Source organism: Mus caroli, chromosome 12 (assembly GCF_900094665.2).
Source record: "Mus caroli chromosome 12, CAROLI_EIJ_v1.1, whole genome shotgun sequence".
NCBI lineage: Eukaryota > Metazoa > Chordata > Mammalia > Rodentia > Muridae > Mus > Mus caroli.
This window is the reverse complement of record NC_034581.1, coordinates 49,279,819-49,299,199: the sequence shown is the minus strand read 5'-3', so window position 1 is coordinate 49,299,199 and position 19,381 is coordinate 49,279,819. Positions and strand designations below refer to the sequence as shown.

The 19,381-nt window shown below is 41.1% G+C and overlaps 1 protein-coding gene across 1 annotated transcript in view; it reads right to left on the bottom strand.

The window, feature by feature from the left end:
* Window positions 1–19,381, bottom strand: part of Npas3 (neuronal PAS domain protein 3) — an 823,498-nt gene that overhangs the window by 117,827 nt on the left and 686,290 nt on the right. The window contains exon 6 of the mRNA XM_021178865.2: window positions 4,122–4,296. Coding sequence (XP_021034524.1) covers window positions 4,122–4,296 — 175 coding nt within the window. The remainder of the gene's footprint in view (window positions 1–4,121; window positions 4,297–19,381) is intronic.

Here is a 19,381-nt window from a genome sequence, read left to right as displayed (position 1 = left end):
GCAGGCACTGATTGCTATCTTATAGGAGGCACACCGCTGGAGACAGAGGGGATTTCATTTTGACGAGTGAAATATGACCCAGAAAGAAGCTTGTGAGGTTACATGAGAAGGCAGGTTGCCGGGAAGATGAGTGTCAGAATCTTACTTAGGAAAATATACAAAACAAAAGCCAAGCAACATGCTCCGGGAGCCCCCTACTTATGTGTATTTGCCTATAGGAAGAGAGATGAAATCTAGACGTCTGTGTGGTGCCACCATGTGTATAATGGTTACTCCTAAGTAGCAGTCAGTATTCATTGGCCTTTCCTCACTTCTCTTCTGCATATTCTGAAGTTTTCATAATGACTGTAAATTAATTTTATTATTATAAAAGATGTTATGTGAACAAGGAAGGATTAGTAAAAATACCATTTTATGACAACTCAAGGAAAATTATTCTGTCTTCAAAACAGGAGATTTTTAAACGTTCCTCCGGGATTCCTGGGAGAAGCTGTCTTTCTGTCTTTCTGTTTGGTTAGCATCTGGAAGGCAGCATTGATAGGGTTTGTAACACCAAGATGCAGGAACATTGGGAGCAATGGAAAAGCCCAGGCAGATCTACACGGTGAAAATGCGCCATCCAAGCAGCCTGCACCAAGGGGCTGGACTCCCATGTTGTCAGAGCTTGCCGGAGAAAAGAAATGACTGCCTGATGGGGACTGAAGAACAGTCTCCGTCAGGATATTCTGACCTACCTCCGCCAAAAAGGCACTCTGGACTATCAGGGCTTTTAAAAGCCAGGGTACCCATTTGTTTTTCTAATGCTTGACTTAAGATTTCCCCAAAAGAAATAATATATTTACTAAACTATCTGTAAATGTGTACACATATAAAATATTTATTTGGGCTTGCTGTCAAGCCAACAGATTCCTGCTCACCCCTCATCCCCCCAATCCCCCAACACCATTATCCTGAGACAGATTCAAGACAAGACAATCAGAGGGCTGGCAGCTCAGGGAAACAGAATTCCTATCATGGCACAGTGTCACCGCCTTGAAATGGCTTTAGTCACTTATTTCCTTTTATTATAATGCCAAGTGTTATTTAGATTTTAGTCATTTAGTAATGCTACACTGCACACATCGGGGTGTCTGCAAAATTCCGTACCCACTGGCCCTTTCATTTCCATAATAACCAGATATCGTATCCTTTTTCCCAACCAAATTTCACCAGTACGTAGAAAGGAATCTGCATTTTATCAGAGTTTAGAAGATTACCAGGCAGTGAACAAGAGTCTTCAATAATGTTCCCTCATGTTATTAAGAATTAGGAAATCTTGTTAAAATTTTTCAGCTTCTGAGAAACATAAGCAGCTTTGGGATGTAGTACCTGACATGCACTTTTAAAGTAATTCTCTTGGGGCAACCATCTGTATTAGTGAAGATAGTTCATTCCAGGTAGTAAGTACCCTGTGCTGTTTTTTCAGTATTTGAGCAGCCAACCCAATTGCATTTTCAAGCCCAAAAGGAAAATAAGCAAATTCAGTAGAAGTGTAGGGCTAAGGTGGATGGGCATGCCCTCATGCTGGGAGTCACACTCACCCTGCAGAAGGAGAGCCCTTTCCTATGGGAGCAAAGCTGACAGGCACTGGCTCTTGAGTGGTGGGGAAAGCAGACTTTCATGTGTGCTAGTGAGAATGGCTACAATAAGGGAAAGTCAGTGCCTGTCAACCAGTTGCTGACCTAAATGCTAGAGTAGGTCTGGAGGAAAGAAGTATGGAGACAAGCGCAGGAGTACGTCCCTTTTAGAAGGCTAGCTGTGTCCTCCTGTTGTATAGAAGGAAAAGCAGGCCTAGAACAGAGTGCATTGGGTTTATCCAAGTTCTTCCCTTAGGATATTTATCTGGGTTTGTTATGTGCCCTGGAAGAACCAGTTGGGATATGATTTAACCATAGGTTGCATTAACAAAAGCTCAGTTATCTAAACTGAAAAGGCGACAGTTCTCTGAAATGATCACAGAACACCTAAGGGCTGTCTTCAGTTCTTAGAAGTGTGTAGGTTGTTAGAAGGTCATCAACAAACAACTCAGTCAAGGTAGGATGGTGTGGCCGATGAAGTTCTCAGGAATATACCAGTGGATGGATAGTGGCTGTGGACATGTTCTAACTTGGTAGCAGAAAGAAGGAAGGGCTCCATCTCTCTTATACGACATAATTGAGTGTCATACATACAAGAGGCTGTAGGACAAGATCTGAAACACTGTGGGGGGAGGGGTTGCAGTAAAGGAGACTTGGGCTTCAAAGTTGGAACTGCTCAGCATCAGATACGGACAGCTTACCCAGCTCACCAGCTTCATTTTAGGATCTCTTCCCAGGGGCAATGACAAAGGGCACCCATTGGTATTTATGCTGCCAATGCTGGAATTCGTATTGAATGACTGACAAGATCCTGAGGTCAACTTTGTGACTCATGGAAGCAGAATCCATTTTTTTTCCCAAGACCTTCCATTAGACAACAGCTTTTCATTTTAAATTCCTTTATACGGAGCCACAAGAAACCCAGACTCTTGGATCCGTCTTTAGAACCAATGAACAGAAAGCCCCTCATATATGCTGCTTCTCATGTACACACAGCTAGGAATGTTCTAACAATGAAAAACCAGTGTCAATTATCTAGCTGACATATTCATTCAGTAAAGCCAGTGAGCTGTGGTATAAAGAATATATGGCTTCTCCCAGAAAGTTATTTTCAATTTAAAGGGTAAAGAATGGTCTTAAATGAACACTATGAGTAATGGACACGCCCAGGGGTCTCTTAACTTCCATGGGAAAACACAGATTTGGTTCTATATGGAGTTAAAATATTTCACGAGAGACAATATTTTTTCCTTTTTTCCTCCTATGATCAGTTCCAGGCAGGACAAATTATTTTCTTGAAGTATGTAGTTATTTTAAAATTAATCATAAAGCAGGGTTTTCATTTTCCTGTCTAATATGATGCTTTTGTGTTGCAAATTCTGTTTTTAAAACTACAGATCAAGTAGCTTTAAATGCAGGCATCTTTGAAGAGTGCAAAATAACTTCTCAAGTAAGCAAATAAAACTTTGCACTTGAAATCAGGCCTCGATTCATTAAAAATCTTAAACTTCTCATGAGAAAAATTAACATTTAAACCACTGCTGCTTGGCCAAGCACTCCACCACACAAGAATATGAAATATCCCCTTTAAAAAAGTACAAAAAGGACAAAACCACAAATGTGGAACTTCAATTAATTTAAAGCCCCAATCAGCAAAGAATAAATCCTTCGCAGATCTAATTACCAGCGCTCTCGGAAGACCCGGGCCGACCAGCCAATCTTCCCCGTGTTTGAACAGCTTGATGAACTAGGGGACTGATGGATATCAAGTCATTTTGTTTAATTTATAAATGGATTTTCCCCTAATACTTAAATTATCATCAGTACAACACAATGAAAATGGGAACATTCTGAATGCAAAGTCTATAAGAATCCTGGAAGGAATCCCAATGAGGAATGTCACCTCTGCTCATTCCTCTATACAATTGATCTAATTAAAGACTGAGGGCGGAAAGGCGGTTGAAAATGTAGCCATTTCTGTTTTCTTTTTAGCCTTAATTTATCTGTTCACATCTTTCAAGTACCTTCTGATGCTTTAAAAGGGAAAGGAAAGAAAAAGAAAAGAAGAGAAAAAAGAGAGAAACCAAGATCTCTGCAAATCCCTAATACTTTTAATTCTCTACAAGCTAATATTCAAGATGCCTCTGCCAGAGGGTACATTTTGCTGAATAATAAATAAATATGTAAGAAGAAAAGGGGGAGAGGCTGTTCCAAGCCAGCAGATCTCCTTCTAGTAATTTGAAAGAGAAACCAGAGGAGATCGTACCTTCCAGATGTATTGTTCAACTGAAATGAGATCTCTGGATTACACTTATTAAAATGTCTCCTTATTTTCAAATCTCTTCCTTATTTAATTACTGCATGGGGCTGAAAGCTGCATGGAATTGTTAAATACCCTTAGCCCTATTTATAGTCTCTCCACACGGGCACCTTGAGCACACTCATTCAGCGATGGCCCTGCCCACCAGCCACCAACTGCAAACATATTGGGTTTGCAATTCCCACCTGGCTCAGGGGTCTCTGACTGAGAAGAGGAAGATGCTGAACTGGCCGCGTCCTCTGTGGTGCCCTGCGAGAGGAGACCCCGCCCAGGCGGGAGCTTCATGCCCAGCTGCTCTGCCATCTCCACGTGGTCCCCAGGGTGGACATAGTCAAAGACGCTGCTACCTGTCAGCTCCACCTGGAGAGGGAGAGAAGTGGAGAGAGAGGTGTCATGGGCTTTTCCATGTTCCATGCAGTAACACAGTGACACAGATTCTGAGAAGAGAAGGATGACACAGGCCCCAAAAGCCATTTTGGCTCCAAGTCTCTATCATCAGATACTTCAGGATTCTTGGAAGAGAGAGAATGTTGTTTTTCCACATGTATTTATTTAGCAATTGTTTAGCCCAGTTTCCCCCTCTCATACAGTGTTGTTTGCATAGAGCCAAAACGTTCTGTGAAATGTGGACAAGTCTGCCTTGCGTTCAGCTGTTTTATCCACGCATCATCAAATACTTGTATGTTTGGTGTCAACTGGATGATTGACTGAGTCCTACAGTTTTCATGCTGAGAAGAAGTTTGTGCTTTGTATAAAAACCGCTCCAGAAACAGCCAGAGATAGCAGGCAAGTCTTTCTTTTAAATACACAGATTTCTAAGATTTTTTTAAAAATACATATCCTTTTATTTCTATGTAAGCTTAAATGTACGAAGTGCCTCTTACAAATATATGCAAAGGCATAATGTTTTCATTAAATATCACTCATTAGCTCTGTAATCATATGGAGAATTTTCCATGCAAAAAAGGGTCGGCTGGGGTCTGAAGCAGCCATTTTTTTTTCTGCTGGTATCAGCTTGTTTTGCCTTCAGTCTAATAAAATACGTGGTAGAAAGCTCCTCGAGGGCTTTAAAAAGTGTTTTATTTTGTCTTTGAACGATGCTGTCTCCAAGAACATAGGGTGAATATGAAGTATCAGAAGAAGGGGATGACTATTTCAGTGCTGTCAAACATGGCCTCTGTGAACGGGTCACCTCCTTCAGGTGGGGGAGAAGGTGTTTGCAAGGACCAGCCTTCCTCTCAAACTCTCAGAATGCTCAGACTTTTAACTCTTCCTGAGGCCAGCCTTAATGCTTCTGACAGAATGTCCTCACACTGTGGGTACTGCAGCAGGAGTAGGCATGTCACCAGCAGGGCAAGAAAAAGCTCTGTCTGGGTCACTAATGGGTTCCCCTGTCCTTTGCAGTGTGATAGGCTCAGGCCAGCTATGGTGAGCCATGGAAGTTTGCAGAGCATCCCGTTTCTTGGGGGTATAATCACCTAACTCACTTCCTACCTCTTTGCTGTTTAATAGGCAGCATCTTTCCAAACTCTACCAAATGTCTCCTGCCAGGAAGGAAGGGAGGGCAAACTGTCACAGAGAGTGGGATGCTCAGATCAATCACGACCATCAGCACTTCCAGTCTGGGGAAGATGATCACATCTACCTGCAGACAGCATTTGATTAAAATCTTAACAGGCTATACGTCTTCAACATCTATCAATTAGCAGAGGCAGAACCAGGAAAGGAGAAGGCAAAATTCAGTTTGGGTAATAGCTTTTCCAGAAAAAGGCTCGCCCAACTTTTACCGAAAATAGGGTACTTTCTGCAGATATTAAATTACACTCTCTTACTTTATTCTGCTTCTGACTATATCATATTACAATACCTATTTCTTCCACTTGGTACTCTGACAGAGAGCACATTGGGATTCACAGTGATCAGCTCCTACCCTCTGGGAGGGGGGGATTACATGGGAATAATCCCTTTAATGTGCGCCTTGCCTCTAGGCACTTCACACAGTAATAAATGGGTAAACTGACTTTGTGCAATTAAGAAATTAAATGAAACTAATAAAATGTGTGTTTTAATATTTCTTGATGGTTATTTTGTTTGGGGATTAGTGGCTATGTGGAAGTCACGCACTGCACATGGAGTCCAATCAAAGCACTGCACTCTTCTGAGACCCCAGTGTGTTACTGGAATATTTCTGTGACCTTCAGACACATACCACAGACTGTGACAAGATTAAAACCCTAGGGAAATATTTTTAGGGTTCTGGTTATTGACTGTTCATGAAAACCAGCCCTACAGAGCAGTAGCCAAGGTCTTTACAACTTGCTTTTCCTGGAGGTATAGATCCTTCCTTCCCAGGAAGCTGGTTTATGTAGAGCAAGGTTAAGTCACAGCATGCCCAACGGTATATAGCAGCAAGGATCCTCTACTTCAGTGCACACATGGAGTCCTGCACTGAAAACCCAGTATTGGGGCTGGAGAGATGACTAAGCAGTTAGGAGCACAGACTGCTCTTGGAGGGGGCTTTGGATACATACACATACACACACACACACACACACACACACATACGCACACACAGTCTATCTATCTATCTATCTATCTATCTATCTATCTATCTATCTATCTATCTATCTATCTAATAAAAATAAAATGAAACCTCAATTGATGGAGAAGTTGATAGTGGTGAGTTGACACTGCCACAGCCTTCATATATCTATCTATGTGGTTGATCTTACAAGTATGGTGTGTGGTACAGGCTACTTGGAGTCATAACCTGAATTTGAGATCAGAAGCTTCTCCTGGGAAGCTGTGTGGCCTTGGACAATTCCTGTAATGTCTTTGGACTCCAGTCTACTGTTGCAAACTGGAAGCTAGGTGCTATGGGGAACAATAGGGACACCTTGCACAGTGCATTCTATTTGCAGTGCTATTTCTTGGTAAAGATGCAGGGCTACAGCCTTTAGATCAAAGAGAAGACAAGTTATGGCTTCCTTGCCCCACAGCTCTATCTTGAAAATCCAGTGAGGCCATGCAGGGGGATCATCACTCTGTGAGAAAAACAAAACTCTCTTGGGTTGGCAAGATGGCTTAGTGGGTGGAGACACTTGCTGCCAAGCATAGCAATCTTCAGATTGATTCCTAGAAGTCTTATGGTAGAAGAAAAGAGCTGACCTCTCTGCAAGTTGTTGTCTGGCCTTTGAGTGTATGATATGGAATGGGACACAGACAGATGGCATGGCACAGACACACAGATGCATGCACACATACACACAGAGAGGAAATGCAGTACATTAAAATGACCACTTTTGTGACTGTTTGGTGGATAAGAACAGATGAGCATAGAGTAGATATTGCTACATAGCTTGGGTTTGTGTTGTCACATTGGGACATCATTTCAACTAGCAGGGGCTACAACGATGGTGATGTCTTGTGAGACCTAACTATAAATACTAGAATAATAGTATCATTCCCTATTTGCTCTGTGAATGTGCTTCCCCCACCCGACCCAAGAGCTTACTGTGTAGCTTTTGACTATTCTGTAACTCTCAGATGTCAATCAAGATATCCTAGAAATTGTGGTGACCTTCTACCTGCCACTACTTCCAAAGTGCTAAGATTTACATGTGTGCATTCCTATGTCCATATTCTTTGCTTTATCTCATAAAATATTCCAAACTGCTATGCTCACCCCCATGTCAAAGAAAAAGAATCTAAAATAGTGGAAAGGGCTAGTTGTTGAGACAGAATTGGGCTGGGTCTGTTCCAGTGGCTCTCACTTCTCAAGCAGCATTTGTAGCCCAATAGGCTGAGCAAGGGACTCTGAATCCTTCTGTCATCCTCTCTTGTGTAGAGAAGACCACACTGAGTTCTCAGGAAGTGGGCTAAGTGCAGGCGACCTGCCAGACTCTTGGGACTCAGGATTTTTTTGTAGTTGGACTCTTAGACCTAAGGAAAATGCAGAAGGAGGCTGTCTACTCCCAAACAGACATGGGGGTAGTCGGCAGCCAGCTTAACATTCACCGCCAGTCTTCCAGAGTGTTACCTGTTCCAGTCATCACACCATACACTTGCCTGACAATTCCAGTGGTCTCAGGACTGCCTCCAGGGCACTGCTGTTTAGAACAGGAAAAAGACTTAAGGACTACCTATTATGGCCTCCAACTTTAACTGGCAAAACCATAGTTCTCAGAAGTTGAAATGCTGTTTCAAGTTTATCCAGATCCTTAGGGCTAGAAGGAGACTAAGTCCAATTGGTAAACTCAGTCTGCAATTTTCTGAACCTAAATGTTAATTTTTTTTTTCTTATGAAGACTGGTCTGGCAGACAGATTAAATCTGTGTTTACTGCCACGAAATTTGATGTTGTAAAGCAGACTACAGAAATGAAGACTTTGGTTTGTTGCCCAATGGGTAGACACTACTTCCTGTTAGTTTCGAGCAGAAAAAGTAAAACTGCAATCCATTACCAGTGGGGTACTGTTAACCCCCTCATTGCTAATTTTTCAAAAATGCTCACCCACTGGACCTGTTTTATCTTGTTCATCTGTTTCAGACGTTTGTTGCATAAAATGTGCAGAGAGTTAGATCTAAAACAAGATCATTTGATTCATGATTAACTAAATCAAGCTTAAATTGGTTTTCTTTCTCCTAAGTGTTATTACTATGTTATTATGGCTATAGTGTATTAGTCTGTAAAATGTGTTACAATATAGTACAATAATGTGTTCATTCCTAGTAAACCCTTGCTAGGTACATGAACAGCCAGACCTTTTTTCTGTAGACCCAGCTGAATTTGACTGAGGATAGAATTAGACAAGCGCTGAGAAAGTGCGGCTTTGAGGAATTCTTTTAAGAGCCCAGTGGTCATCTTCTTCTACCCATTTTTGTTTCCAGTTTAAGGAAAAACAGTTAGATGGCTAATTTCCAAACCTCACACTCCATGTCCTCATTATCTGAATTAAAACACACTTTACAAGAACTATGAAGATCCTTTCAAATCACAAAGAGTAGAATCTGTGAGTAATTCCATCCAGTGTGACTTGTTGGTTGTATCCCTAGCCCTTCAATAGGATCTTCATCATGGAAAATGGTAGCTTTCTACCCTTAGTGGGATACTCTCATTGGCTCAAATGACATTTAGGGCAAATTTAAGAACCTCTTCATTCCATAGTAAGTTCAATCACTATATTTGGTAGTTACATTTGTCCAACTCAGGAAACAGACCCAGAGATCTTTGAATGGTTTTCTGTGCTCAAGGAGACAGAGGCAGGCCATTGCCTTGTTTCTACCTTTGACCACAAGGACTAACTTTACCCCCATAGAGTGACTCAGTTTTGCTATTGTTTTTTGAGACCAAAGTTTTCTAGTTCAGACTGGTGCTGAAATCACAATCCTCCTGCCTCAACCTATGTAGTGTTCATATTACAGGCTCATGTTACCATGCCTGGGGTGAATAATGTCAAAAAACTAACAGGTTTCTTGCATGGCTTAGAGTATTCAACAACAACAGCAGCAGCAGCAGCAGCAGCAACAACAAAGACAGCAACAAGAACAAACAACAAGCAATAACAACAAACAACAGCAGTAGCAGTAGCAACAACAACAAACAATAACAGCGATGACAAAAACAATAAACAACCACCACAACAATAAACAACAGCAGCAGCAGCAGTAACAATAACAACATCACCAACAACAACCAACAACAACAACCACAACAGCAACAACAATCAACTGAAAGAGTATTGGCAGCAGCAGATAGAGGATGGGCAATACGTATCTAAATCTGGACATCTCATTTTGTTCAGACTCTTTCTGCCTAGATATACCCACTCAAGGCTCCAGGATAAACCACAGCCCATAGTCTAACTAAACTATACAGCTTTCCCTCAAATGAATCTTCATGATCTATTAGCTTGCAAGTAATTTCCACTCTGGACAGAGTTGATTTTGTAACTGAAGTTTTGTAGAAAATTGTATACATATTATACAATGCTTTGAGTTGACTTTGCCATGTAGGGTCATGTGCCCTGCTGATAGCTAAGATGAAGGACTAATTTGTCTTTTTGAACATCAAGCAAGCATGTCAATAGCCATGGCTTGATCCCCTGGGGTGAGCAATATGCTTTTTAACTATAGCAGTGTCCTGACAGGGCTCCTGGTGAGTCCAAGGCCCCTTTGACTGAGAAGGTTTGGTTTATGCAAGGGACCATCAGTGAACCCATGAGAGGATTTCTTTAAGCCCATGTTTCAGGCATTTAAATGTCTTTCATCTTAGAAATAATACAGGGTTGGTTTTTTTATATAAAAAAAACATTATTTTTCAAGGCTTATGATTTAAGATAGAATGCCACAACTCTTTTGGAAGACACTTACAGATTTTTCTTGAGGGCCTTGCAAAGTGATGACTGGTGGTACTCTCAACTGGGTTTTTCTCCAGCCCAGCCCACTCCTCAGAGGATGCTAACAGTGTTCAAAAATCACTCCTGAGAGAGAAAGATGGCTTGGGAGCTGTCTCCTAGGTTAGGCTATCAGATCTACCAAGAGACCTTAACATCCTGGTTAGAAAATCCTGACCCAGGATAAGGTAGAAATTCTATCTCACCCTAGCAGGTTAGGATTTATTTGCTGTTTTCTTTTTTTTTGGGGGGGGGTCACATTTATGTTATTGAAGGATAATAAAGTGATAAGGGAATAAAATATAATAAGATATGATAGCTTGATTAGCATAGGTTTTCTTTGGATTTACTGGTATCTTAATGCCATCTTCATAACTTCCTACATATTGCAGAACTCTACTGAATATTTATGAGCTGTTTTGACAGAAAGTTGATGTTCTTTACTGCTCTGTCTCATTCTATGTATTTGCTGACTTATCTGAAGAAAAAAAACGCATAAAAGCCTTAGGTCCGTTACAGAAATGCGTGTATAAATTAGTAGAACAAGAAGAAAGGAAGGTTCTGTATCGGAACAGTGAGGTGGAATGAAAACCTTTCAGTGTCATCAAATAAGAAAATGAACCCACTCTGTTCAGAGAGACGCTGCCAGAGTTTTCATTCACAAGAGTGTGCGCTGAAAGATACCACAGCCTGTGTTTATTTTATCTTCAGAAATAAACATTTCCATTCCTGTGGGAACTGGTGAGGCCAAGTACATTTTATTTTTGTTTTTATTCACTTTCCTATAACCCCTGGAGTACCTGACTAGAGACTGCAATAGCAGCTTGCAGAACCTTACTGTACAACCCACTCTGGACCCTAAGAAGGGCGGGAGAATGCCAGGATGCCTCCTTACCCTCAAAGTGAACAAGGGCCCACAAGATGACTGGCACAAATCGGCACAGACTGGCAAGGACTGGCAGAGTGGCTCTGGACAGTGGTATCTACACCTCTGTGACTCTCATTCCCGATGAGTTAAACTGATCATAATTGGCATGGATTGCTAAGTTTTCAGAAAAGCTCCAAGGGGGATTCTGCACAGTAAAGATTCCAACAGAGAATGCTTAAATCTTTACAGAAACAGTCTCCGGGAAAATAAACAGCAGGCTCTTTGAGATTGCTCCACTTTCACCCAGTAAGAGATGTGCACCATTACAAGCCCTGGTCATCACAGCACTGATGTCACTGCATGTGTTGGAAGCGGTGGTTTTAGGATGGTTTGGAATGTCATTGTCTTTCCCTTTCAGTGAGAGGCACCAGCTGAAAGAAGAGAGTTGAGCTCCTTCACGCCGAGTGGACCCTCTGTCAGAGGAATGAGCCCAGAGGTTTGTGAATGTGACCAAATCAGGAGTGTTTAAAGCCTGTTTTACATGGTTGTTTCCAGATTTTTGAAGTTTTAACTCATCTGCAGGGCAAGAAAGGCCAACTTTTCAGTATTTATCACAGCACCGGGAGGGGAGAGGGCACCAGGGAGGTTACCCCACAGAGAAAATGGAAATGTTGCCGAGAAAGGAACACTAGCTGCAAGGTAGCTGAAGTCAAGCATCTCTTCCCTGAAGATCAGATGGATAGTAAGATGTCACTTTGAAAGCATCTTTATTACCTTGGAAGTAAGGAGACCAACCAACATAAAATACTTGATATTGGCATAGTTAATCCATTATCCTCAAAATTTACATGCTTCACTATTTGCTATTTAAATCAGGATTCACTTGGCAAAGCCAGACTTTACTATCTGTATATCCTGAGTTTTGTTTAATCATTTTTCTTTTATTCTCACAGCTACTTTTTTTGCCCCTTCCCCTTTTTTTGGCCATGTGACCAACAGTGAAAAATCAAAAACCAAAACAAACAAATAAGACAAAACCCAACAATAACAACAACAACAGCAACAGCAACAACAACAAAACAATAAGATTGAAATTTAACAGCCCTTTCAGTTCAGAGAGCGGTAATTGGATTAGAGAAACTATAATAGTTCTGGGCTTGGGTTTCCTATATATTTTAAGAGTTTAGACAGAGCGGTTTTTATTTTATTCCAGTCACAGTAAAACAGTGTGGCTTATATGACTGAAACCTTGGCTATGGTTAATGCACACAGATAATCATCACATAAACCATAATAAATAATAAAACACACGCAATCTAATTAATCATTCTTGAGTTTTTAAAGGGACACTCTGTGAAGGATCTCCAATGGCGTTCCTCACTAAGAGCTCAGGCAGGATGTTTAAGGGACACAGAAGAAAAAGAGAGGAGAAAGGGGGAAAATGAGACCAACAAGAACACAAGCAATAACAGGAATCTCACCAGAAAAGCTGAGCAGAGTAACTTTATGTTTACATGTAGAGAAAGCAATCCACAAGGAGGCTCCTGCTTGCCTGATGCTTTGGCTCCTGCTCACCTGATGCCTTGCTCGCCTGATGCCCTGCTCGCCTGATGCCAGACTGGACCAATATGCACAAGTCACAGGCTCTCTGTTTAAAATAACCAAGTGCTCATACTCCCTTCCCATTCCTGTTTGAACTTTCTAAAACTTCTATTTCAAGAAGATGCAAGGCAGATATTGAGTATTTTAGTCACAGAAGAAAGAGAATGGTCAGGTCACTTGAGGAGGCTTGAGTGTTGATCCACACACATGAACAAGGAGGAATAAAGTCCCCAAATCTGTGAACAGACTAACCTGTCTACAGCCTTCTCTGATAGTGTATGTAGGCAAGTCCTGGGAAGCTCCCGGGTGACTCGTGGGAACTGTGGCCCAGGTACCTCATTTCTATGACTGTATTTTGGCAGTTGTAACTCTTGGTGACTATGGAAGCTCTTTTCTCTGAAGTGAGACAGTACTCAGAGCTTCTCTAGGGGCTGTTGCAAAGGAATAGGCCAAAGGCACACATGTTTAAGAACAGGCCGAGTTAGTCTTGTTACAGCTGGAAGCATAAATGGAAGTGGTAAGTGAAGAACACTGCTCAGAAGAAATGATCTATCCCATTTGCGGAGATGAGTGTGCATTCGTCAGGTACCTGGGAGGGCAGCGTGGTGTGTCCTCAAGAGGACGCCATGTCCTTTTGAGAACTCAATGTGCTGTCTGACTAGAAAAATATGCCAGTTACACATGATTAGTCTGGCATTTTATCTAGGGGGTTAATCTCATAGTCACTTATGGTATTTATTCTTGAATTTTTTTTATAAGAGCTACATTGCCTAATACAGTATCTGCACACTTACAATACAGCTGCTTCTGAACTATAATGAACTGGTAAGTATAAAATGAGCACCAGGTCTTAAAGATTTAGAACAAGGCAAACAAAAACAAAAGAAAAGCAAAAAGGGTAGGGGTACTGAATATCACATCATTAAAACTAATTTGCTTTTTAAAAAGTGGCTACTTGGACATTTTTAAATTACACGTGAGGTTTGCAATGCTTCTGTTGGACAGCACTATCCTGGAACATGAATCCCTGAACTAAAATATGAAGTACTAGAGTACCCCCAAAATGACAGGGAAGACGGAGGAGATGTAAGAGAATAAAACAACAGAAGCAGAGAGATGCTGTTCAAATAAAAGAACTGAGCGTCTAGATTTAATCAGCTAGCCAACTCTTATTGATCACTTCCATATGGAGGGATAGGCATGAAAATTAAGTTTCTGACCCCCAAGGAGTTAATGGTGCACTGTGATGAGGTAAGACAGACACATGCTGAGTAAAGGGGTCTGAGAAGAGCATGGGTCAGTGTAGTGTGTGGCTAGTGTGTGATATGAGCATTTGAAGTCAATGCTACTTAAATCTCTCTAGATCCCTCTAGGATTTCCCAAAGGTGGGGCTATGGGACCCTGGATATTCTAGCTCTATGGATCTGGGGTAGAGTCTAACATTCTTCATTTTAAGAGACTTCTGGGTGATGTGGATACCATTTTTTTCATAATCCACAGTTCTATGGATGTATCCCAAGGTGGCTGAGAACCAAAAGCATCTAGGTCAACAATGTTCCTGTACTGCACAGAAGGCATAGTTTTCTGAGATGACAAGGCTGAGAGCAATCAAGAGCGGAAGCTGGCTGTGAGGTTCTTACAAAGGCCCTGGTGGTGTACTTCACTACTGGGAGAAGCAGAGGATGCTGGGAAAGCATTAGGAGGGCTTCAATAAACCCCGGATGCTTGATCTTGGCTCCAAGGAGAAGGATGTATGATATAGTTTATTACCTTTTCCCTCTTTAAAAATGTTGAACAGTGTTGTGTAATCCTTTATAGGAATATTACATTTTTTTCTTCTCAAATCCACACCTCAATGACAACTGCCCTATTGTAGAATGAGAAACACTAGCTCAAGGCCTGGATCCCATATTTATTCCCATATCTGACATGCTTGGATACAGTCAGTTTATAATAGATGGGTTTCCACTCATTGGTGAGCTTAAAATCCATGGTGCACTTTGCCATGTTTTAATTTAGTTTCCTTCATTCCCAGAGAGAATTCGGTGGGCTTGTGTCATTTTGCCTGGCCTTGAGTCTACCCACAGTGGTGCAACTCAACCTTTGCTGCTTTGACAAGCATAAAACTTCAAGAGTCCCAACTGATGGCCTCAGGTTTCTGTGATCTAGTGATGGACACACAGCCCAGTAACTGAAAACTTCTTTCAGGCTTTGTTTGAGATCGTGAAGCAACAGTCAGTGACCATGGATCTTGGATGCATAAGCCACACCTGGGCATGCTAGGAATCAACAAGCTCAATCACCCAATACTATGTTGCTTTACAGATTTCAATTTAATTTATGAATTCTTTTTGACAACTTTTATATACAGTCATCAAAACCTTCGAGTTTTACCATACCCTATTAGCTCTGCTTTAAAATCCAACAGAGGAGCAGAGAACTTCATTGGCTGAGAAGGGTTGGGGGGTGGGTGTGAGGGGAAGGGTAAAAACTTATCAAAAGTAAAATTGGATTAAGAGTCAATCAAAATCCAACTGTGAATTTATCATTTCAATGAATTTCAATGAATGGTTTAAAATCTGTTTGAAATCTATTTGAAAATGAATATGTAATAATATAGACATATCTCCTTTTCAAAGCCAGTATTGTCAGATGTATTCTAGGCATTATAATTCATGAACAGAGTAGATGACTATTTGAAAGGTATTAAAATGAGCTGACTTTTCAATACAAGTGTCTTCACAATAAGTTTTTTTCTATTCTGGGCAATTCAGAAATGTAGACAATTGTGGTAGAAAAATAATATGTATTGTAATATTCATTGTACAGTAGTAGTGTAGTAAGTGGCAATTCTGGACATTACAAGAGACACAAGGATTATTTTCTGTGATTGCACAGAGAGTACTTGGATTTCTTGTGAAGCTTTTGCATTGGAAATGAGATTCATCAGTCTGAACGGGGCAGGGTTAGAGCCCTTAGCAACATGCTTATTTTGTAGAAGGTCACTCAATAATAACTTCCTCTGCCCTCCAAGCTTATTAAGACTGACTGGCATATATTAATGAAAACACCTGATTCTCCAACCATAAAACCCAGACAAAGACTTTATTTTAATATTAAGGAAGGAACCCTTAATTAGCAGGGTTTCAAAAATGTCAGCTTCTTCTATTAGCTGTTCTGGTCCATCAAAGCCATAATCCCTACTGTCAAATTTCATCACATGATAGACAGTTTGCCTGGCTGCCTTTTTCCCCCTTTACTGATCATACTGACTGAGCTTTTGCTTTTTAAATTTTTTTTTTTTTATTTTGCCATCACATTTAACAACTCACTGTGCACTTGCCTGTTACACTCTTGATTTTACTCTTTGCTTTCAGAGTCTTACATGGCAGTTAAAAAGGGTGGGGTGGGGGAGACATTTCAGAAACACAAGTATTACATGTGAATACATTCTTAGCTGTATAATTAAGGGCTCTTGGAAGACCTGGACTTGCATATATTGATTGCCTTCAAGAGTATGTAAATGTGCTGCTCTGAAAATACAGACAAATAAAACAGCCTCACAGATGATTTCTGTTTTTTCGGTTTGTTTGTTTGTTTTTCGTTTTTAATGTGTCAAAAGAGAAGGGGGAGAATTCTGGGGAAGAGCTGAGGATCTTTTAAGATAAACATTCACCACTCATGACCATTAGCATACTCGCCTACTGCAAGGGAATCAGTGCACATGTGGCTTTGCATTGTCCTTCACCAGATAAAATGAGTACATCTAGCAGGACAGAACAAATATCCAGCTCTCAAAGTATTTGTGGCTTTAATCTGATTCAAAACATTGACTGTTGATTAAACGCTTTTTTGCAAATGGAAAAGTTCACGCTGTCCATTCTGAGAGGAATACAAAAACAGAAGACAAAACCAAGACAAAGATAAATCAGGGTTCACAAGCACTGTTTATAGACACACCAACACAGCTTGCTCTTTATCTATAAATGAACATGGAGGCCTCAGTGGTAATGGATACAGCGTTTAGAAGCTGGAGCATGAGCCGATGGCGGTAGCTTGGAGCTGGTACACTTAGCTGCCAGAACCCCGTTCTTAATGAGAATTGAGGGTCTCAGCAGAGGACAGCATGACTTCTTAGCTTACCCTTTCCTCACTGAGGAACAGGCAAACTAGCGTGTATTCTAGTTTATTACTTCTGTTGGTTGTTCTTCTTAATCCCAGATGTTCAGTCCTTCCTTTTTTTGTTTTAGTGGTACATGTAGCATATGTATTGGAGCATCCCAAGGCCCTTTTGAGTGACATGGACTAAGACTCTTTGAAAGTGCTACCTCCTACAGCTCGTATGTGTTTTACGTATCTGACCTATTTCTTCCAAGTAGAAAACCAATTCCTCTCAAAGTTTCAGTGCTGGGAGAAGGTGGACCGGATTTTTCCTATGTCAAATGTTCAAGGTTTACACATTAATGAAATCCATTCTGGGGCCTTGGAGTTTGTTTGTTTGTTTATTCTATCAGTGAACAGTCCTTTGATTTTCTAGGTATTCACTCTATTGTCTCAAAAGCCCTCACATAAGCAAAAATAGAAACAAACCCACAACATCTCAATTTCAATTCATTAATGAGGCATTATCATGGTAGATGTACTGTTTTTCTTTGTATCACTGGATGAACTAGAGGTTGTTGAAAACAAACTTCTGGTAAGCTGTTCGTTGCATTTACTGCCAAAATGTCCACACTATGTAAGAGGTTTGGGGTGAACTCCTGTGATTGACACTAGCGAGTTCTAGCTTTTTCTACTGAATGCATGAAGAGGCACAGTTTAGAGTGGCTAGCCAGTCAAGGCACACTGCTTGGATTAGAGCACCCAGCTGTGTATTTGGGGTAGTCAGACTTAGTTTTAGGGCTAATTATACACAAAGTGAGCTCTGCTGTGGGGGCCTTTCTAACACCTTTCTATGGAAATGGCTTTGGATGAAAATCATTACCTCTCTTCTTCTTGGGCAAGTTGCATGTATTTCTTCAATTATAAAGGTAATAACCATAATGCCGTCTTTCCTGCTGTCAAGGTTAAGCAAAGGGAGTGTTTCAAACAAGGCAAGTATGGCATAAACAGACCTTCATCAAAGATATGTGTATTAATATCAGTTTTCTGAGGGAAGAAGCCATGTGTATCTACTTCACTGCTATAAATGTAGGTCAATGTCCTACATAGATATTGACCAAATGAACAGACTTGCAAATGGATAAACGATGTTAAACATGTTTTGAGAGGCAACCTGGTTCAGAAAGGTTTGCCAAGTTCCCAGGGTAATGGATGGCGGCTAACCCTTGGTACATACCATTCATTCCATTAACAGAAGCCTATGCTTGGGCAATCAATTCTGGTCTTTTAGGACCAGAATTAGAAGGAGAAATACAGCATATGTATCAGCAATAACACATAAGCTTGACCAAGATGCAAATTGATAAACTATGATAAATGGAAGTTGGTAACAAGGGTTTCAGATTGAAAGATCATTGTCCCAGATCCAAGGAGGTCATGGACCCCTTGATTCTACGATGAAATACATGATTTGAAGGTAATTGGAAGTAATCCACAGATTCACTGAGGCTTTGGCTAGGCCTCATGGTCAGGGGTCCTGGGGTCCCTCTGAATCCCATCCTTATCACTTTCCAGTTATAGCGGTTCTATGTTGGTGTTTCATTTGGTTTTGGTTTAGTCTGAAAAGAAGAGTATTTTATAGCATTCCAAGTAGTTCAAGGACAACAATCCTGACTTGCGGGCTATAGAACCTGGTAGGTATGTGGAACTGATGTGCTCAAAGCGAAAGTAAAACAGGCATAACCTAGGCAGCTACTCTTGAGGTAGGTATAAGGTGAAGCACTGGCTTAGCCTTTGCCTTGGCAAACAAAGGTTGGTTCTCTTACTTCTTCTCTCCTTGGTCTCACCACTGAGTGTTAACGTGGAGCGGGATGATCTACTTAACATTCCCAGTCCTTAGCTTGTTGCCTTGAATAGACAGATCCCTGATACCCATGAGGGAGAATTAGTAAGAACATGGCCACAGAATGTTCTGACTACACACCTAAGCCTCCCAGCTGACAACTTGTGTACTTCAGAGTGGATACCACAAAGGGAAAAGTGCTCACGGAAGGCTAGCTGCCTCTTCAGGCTGAGACATGGGGAAGAAACATGGCCAACATTCCAGAGAATCAATACCCAAGATTTGCAGGAGCCCTGAGGAGTGAGCAGCGTGTAACTCGGAGGGAGAGGCAATATCTGTCTGAAGAAGTCAGTGTTCGGCTTACCTCCTGTAGTTAGTCGAGTCGTTCACATTGAATGGGATGCTGTGCAGTAACATGCCCATACCCCACTGCAAGCTAACGCTGATATCATTTTTCCCCATAAAGTACATATTTAGTGTTTGTGTATTTGAACAATGTTATGTGAAAAAAGTAAGCCCACAGGGACTTGATTGCCAATAGAGTGAGAACAGCCCAGAGTATAGTAAACTAGCTGCAGAGAGGCAGGGATGTGTGAGAACAGCCCAGAGTATAGTAAACTAGCTGCAGAGAGGCAGG